Source organism: Nematolebias whitei, chromosome 11 (assembly GCF_014905685.2).
Source record: "Nematolebias whitei isolate Nwh7 chromosome 11, NemWhi1, whole genome shotgun sequence".
Classification (NCBI taxonomy): Eukaryota; Metazoa; Chordata; class Actinopteri; order Cyprinodontiformes; family Rivulidae; genus Nematolebias; species Nematolebias whitei.
In genome coordinates, this window is record NC_056508.1 from 46,561,992 (window position 1) to 46,567,527 (window position 5,536).

General features: G+C 43.3%; 1 protein-coding gene across 1 annotated transcript in view; it reads left to right on the forward strand.

The window, feature by feature from the left end:
- Window positions 1-2,653, forward strand: part of prkcz (protein kinase C, zeta) — a gene marked incomplete in the record, with an annotated part of 124,479 nt that extends 121,826 nt beyond the window's left edge. The window contains 1 exon segment of the mRNA XM_037685061.1: window positions 890-2,653. Coding sequence (XP_037540989.1) covers window positions 890-977 — 88 coding nt within the window.
- Between the last annotated feature and the right edge of the window lie 2,883 nt (window positions 2,654-5,536).

Here is a 5,536-nt window from a genome sequence, read left to right on the forward strand (position 1 = left end):
ATAAAAACGACACCTGGACTATATAAACTACACCTGAACCATAAAAAAAACTACAACTGGACTATAGCAACTACACCTGAACCATAGAAAGTACATTTGGACTATAAAAACTACACCTGAACTATAGAAACTACAGTTGGACTATAAAGAACTACACCTGAACTATAGAAACTACACCGGAACCATAGAAACTATACCTGGACTATAGAAACTACACATGGGCTATATAAACTACACCTGAACCATAGGAACTACAGTTGGACTATAAAAACTACACCTGAATCATTAAAACTACAACTGGACTATAGAAAATACACCTGGACTATAGAAACTACACTTAGACTATAGGAACTACACCTGAACCATAGAAGCTACACCTGAACCATAAGAATTACACCTGAACCATACAAGCTACACCTGAACCATAGAAACTACACTTGGACTATAGAAACTACACTTAGACTATAGGAACTACACCTGAACCATAGAAACTACACTTGGACTATAGGAACTACGCCTGAACCATTGAAGCTATACCTGAACCATAGGAACTACACCTGGACCAGCCCTTCTGTGTCTATCTGGTTTTCTGTTTTACTAACTGGTATTCTGAAGTGACTCTTGTTTACAAACTGGTGTTAATTAGATAATTTAATATAAATTGAATTCCAGGAACAACGTGAGGAACTGAAACGTGATTTATTGTCAAATTAAAACACATTTACGTTCTAAAACCAGTCCTGTGACCAACATGTTGGTTGGACTTTGTCTTCATCTGTTTGTATGTTTTGAGTCAAAGTGTCCGTCAATGTGGACGTTTAATTTTTAGGACAAAGATCGTTGAGGTGATGGAGCAACTCCTCTGATGTTTCTGTCTTCTCCTCCTCAGGGACGTCATCAAGAGAATAGACCAGTCAGAGTTCGAGGGGTTTGAATACATCAACCCTCTGCTGCTGTCCACAGAGGAGTCCGTATGAACGAGACACCAGCGTCCTCTCTCACCTTCTGTCCGTCCAAGCTGCCGTTTTAGCCAAAAAATGTAAACGTGAATAAAGAGAAGACGAGGAGGACGAGCTGCACCGGTCGTGAAGGAACGAAGACGAAGCTTTTCCTTCCTGAACTCTTGGACCGTTGATCACCAGACTCTCCTGAAGGAGCGAAACAGAAACTCTGGACTGCGAGAACATTCCCTGCTTTTATCGTTTCTTTGGTTTTTCTCCTTCGGATTATTTCCCGTTTCCCCGCGGAGCGTCCACCTTCACGTCTCATTCTGTGCCTGCCGTCATAAAGAAACCGTTTCAACCCGTCTCACGTCTCCCGACGAGTTCTGCCGAAGAACTGAAAACAATTTGAATCTGCACTTTTTCTTTTGTATCTTGTAGAGGAGTTGAACGAAACAAGAATGTACAAACGAAATTAAGTTATTGTGTAATATAATGTAGGTAGTGGATCTAAAATCAACGATGCCTTTCTATTGATGCAAGTGGCACATTTTCATTGGTAAACTTTTCTTTTTATTGTCTTGTAGGACTTTCTCCAACTAAACCGAGGGATGGATTTAATTTAAGAAGTGCCTCACAGATCAAATTAATTATGTCTGATTGCACTGATTGGACATTCTCCACCCGTCAGAAGGTTAAACTGGTCAAACCAAGGTCCAGACGGGATGAAAAACCAGGTTCTGGAAGAATCAGAAGTATCCTTCATCAGTCTCCAATCACGAGCCCTTTTGTTTTCAGACCATTGACGATTGTCCACAAACTCACCTGAGCAGCAGCAGAAAAAGATCACGTTTTAATTTGTCGGTTCTCTTCAGTAAATTCAACTTCACAGTTTTACTTTAAAACCAAGATGGCCGACACTTGAAAATTAGAATTTGTCCCGGACAGGAATACCAAGTGATGTTCTTTAGATGTGTACCGTGGAAAAGAATCTGTGAGAAACCGATCGAGGCTAGTCTGCTGCGATTTTTATTAAAGTTACAAGAAAGTGAGTACCGTTCCCACCAGAAGATCTTGGTGAAACCGGTCGTTTGATGATTCCAGGTGAAACTTGGTGTTTCCAACAGTCGCAGCGCAGTGAGACACCACCGCCGACAAAACATGAAGCCCCAATGTCTGTTTTTGTGGGTTCCACCATCTTGCGTTTTTGGAACCAGAGTCTGTGCGCTGGGGACGTGGGGCTGACCCTCGATGCAGAAGTCCCGCCTACTCGACTGTCAATCACAGTGTAACACGACGCTTTAATTCTAGCCTCAAAACATTTATTAGCACCGAACGCACTTTTAAAACTCATGAACAGCAGAGAGGCACTAAAACTGCACGAAGCAGAAGGTGAAACAAAGCTCTAAAGTGCGTTGTTGCATTTTAAGAAAAACGTTTCACTGGTTTACCTAAAAGGGGCGGGGCATAGAGTGCTCCTCTGCAGTGGCTTCAACTCCCACGTTCCGGTCTTTTGTCTCGTTTGAAGCGAAAACGCAGAACGGGAGTCACAGCAACGTTACCCTCACCTGTGAGATCACCTGTAGCTGAGATCCACTCTGGGTTGGCTCCTTTTTATAAAACAATCTCTATTTAATCTTCAAATTGCAACAGATTTTTGTTTTTTAACCAAATAGGCTTTTTTTTTTTGTTGTATTTTTAGAAAATTTTATCAGGACAAACTTCAGATGAATAACAGAATAAAACAATCCACTGTGAACATTTCTACAATCTCAGATTGAGGTTTTTGACGCCTTCAGCGCGAGCCGGTTAGTTTGGAGACATCGTGGCTGATCCCAGACTCAGAAATAGTAAATAAAACCCAGCCGTTCTAATTTTATACTAATATTCTTAACTAGTTGGTCCAGAGTTAAAAGATCTCGATGATCTGCAGCGTAGGACCAGGTGGAGACGAGAACCGGCGAAGAATCGAAAGGATTCGGTTTAAGACTTCGTCTTTTCTGCTGCTGCGTCTAATTTTATTTGACCTTTTCTCCGATTAAAAGAAACATTAGTGGCGTGTTTTTTATTTTTCCTGAAGGGACCAACGAACGAACGAACGAATGAATGAACTGAAAGTCCTTGAATCCAAACTGCGGAGTGGAAGGCTGTTCAAACGTTTGGAGGAATTTAAATTAAATAAAACCATGAAGTTTGTTTTCAACTGCTCAGATCTGCTAAACTTTGCTTCCTTTGTTGTAAATATGTGTAATTATAAAAAAAATTAAACTGTTTTTCTGTGAACTGAGCCCATCCTTTCTCCTTTTGTTCCAGGACAATAGCAAGAAAATGTTCTCCGATGCTCCAGATATTTTTTTATTTTTAGTGTTTCCTCGCAGCGTCGGATCACTCGGCGACTGGAGAAGGTAATTATCTGATGCTCAGCCTCTAATTCTGTGATTCCGAGAAAATAAACTTCCAGCTGTTTACTAGAGTATGAATAAATCTGCAGCTTCGGATGATTGCGTCAGCTCGGGCACAACCACACGAGCTGAAGCTGGTCCAGGTTCAGTGCAGAAACCTGCAGCTTCTCCACCCGAACGGTGCAAGAAGAACAGGAAACGTTCCGACCAGCACGGACATTTAACACGTTTTATGAGAAGCACAAATATTTATCACCTGCTGTATGTTTTGTAACTCCAGTGAGCATCATTCAGGCTGATCTACACACAAAAAAACAAGTTTTTATTTATCTGTGTGTTTTCTATCACTATTTATTACGATAAAACAACCAGCTTGTAAATGTGGATGAAACGGGACATTCTGCCACTGAAGTGGACCTTTTCAGTTTTATAGGTGGGGGCATTTAGCAAGTTCCAATTTCAGCCACTAGATGTCACCACATGCAACTCGTTGGACCTATAAAGCTGCGGTTCCCAACCCTGGTCCTTGTGGAACGCCATCCTGCACGTTTCAGTTGTTTCCTGCTCCAACTCGCCTGATTCAGAGATTGAATTACGTCGAGTTGTGCAGAAGCCTGTTAATCACTCACTCGTTCAAATCAGGTGCGTCAAAGCAGGAAACGAGTAAAACATGCAGGATGGTGTTCCCCAAGGACCTGAGTTGGGAACCACTGTTTTAAAGGACAAGTTTCATTCGTTCAACCTTTATTTAGACGGGCTGTTTGGTTTTTACCCGTTTTTGTATTTTAAATTGTGTCGAGGCCGTAGGTTACGATTAGCAGTGCTGCTGGTGCCATTAATCAGGAATGTAAGAAACCAAGGAGCTTCAGGTGGAGGAGGTCAAGTATCTGGGTGGTAGGATGGAGCAGGAGATGGATCGAGGGCCTGGTCCTCAGTAATGAGGGCGTTGCTTCGGTCGGCCATAGTGAAGAAAGTTGAGTCCAAAGGCAAAGCTCTGGATTTACTGGTCTATGTTCAAACCCTCACCTGTGGTCCTGAGGTCTGGATCAGGACTGAAGGAACGAGATCCTGGATACAAGCAGCCGTAGGGTGGGGGGCCGTTTAAGTCTTAGAGGTCTAGTGGTTCAGGCATTGCCTCCTAGATGTCTCCATCTGGAGGTTTTCTGGGCATGTCCCACTGGGAAAAGCCCTTGGGGTCCCACCAGGAGGGGCTGGGGAGGGAGGTCTGGGTATCTGTCCTGGATCTGTTGACTCTGACTCAACCACAGAAGAAGAAACATAAATGACATCATCCTTGGTCTAGTTCCATCTTGTCTCATGGGGGAGGACGATGGTGAGGTTGAGACCACCTGGAGCCACGGTTGGTACGCTGGAACGGACTGACCTCCGGCAGTAAGCTCCTCCTGTTCAAGAAGGACCACGTAAAGGTCCGTCACAAGTTGGTCACCACAAGACCTCCAACGGTTCTGGATTGACGGAGGACTCGCTCGCACCGTTTGGTGGTTTTCACCTCGGGAGCGGTTCCCAGCAGCAGCTCGGTCCTCTGACCGCTCGTTCTCCGTACGAGGCCGATGATCTGATTAGCGTTTGAAGCTCCTCGCAGAGAAGAGCTGATGAGCGATCACTGAAACCGACACTTTGCAACAACGAGCTGGAGGTGAAGAGCGTCGCCTGCCAACACAAACATGTTGGAGTAAAAGCCCCGACTAATTAACTCGTAATTAACTTGATTAAGAGTAAACCGTTTTTTTCCTTTTCCTGCCGACTCAAGTTGAGGAAGCAGCAGAGCCTCCTCCACTGCAGGTGGTTCAACACATCATCTCGTTAAGTTTTGTCCTGCTGCACAAATTTACATTTTAATGAGTTTCAAAACTTTTGTCACCTTTTCTTATGGAAGCAGACGCGTTAGTTTCACACGAGCAAATGATCAAAGTGACGATCTCCTCAGGAGCTCCAGGGCTTTGGGCTTTGACTGGACCAGGACTGGTTCTCCTTAAACCAGTGCTTCACGTCTTGAATTTGATGAGGTCAATGGAAACATCAAATACGTTCTTGTTTTTAGGATTTCACCTTGTTTTACACGGCACCTTGATTTGTTGTTTTATAAAACGTTTTTATTTTAATTACATTTTACTGTAGTTTTTGGAACAGCTTCCATAAAATTGTTACTCACTAATCCCCTAACCAGGATGA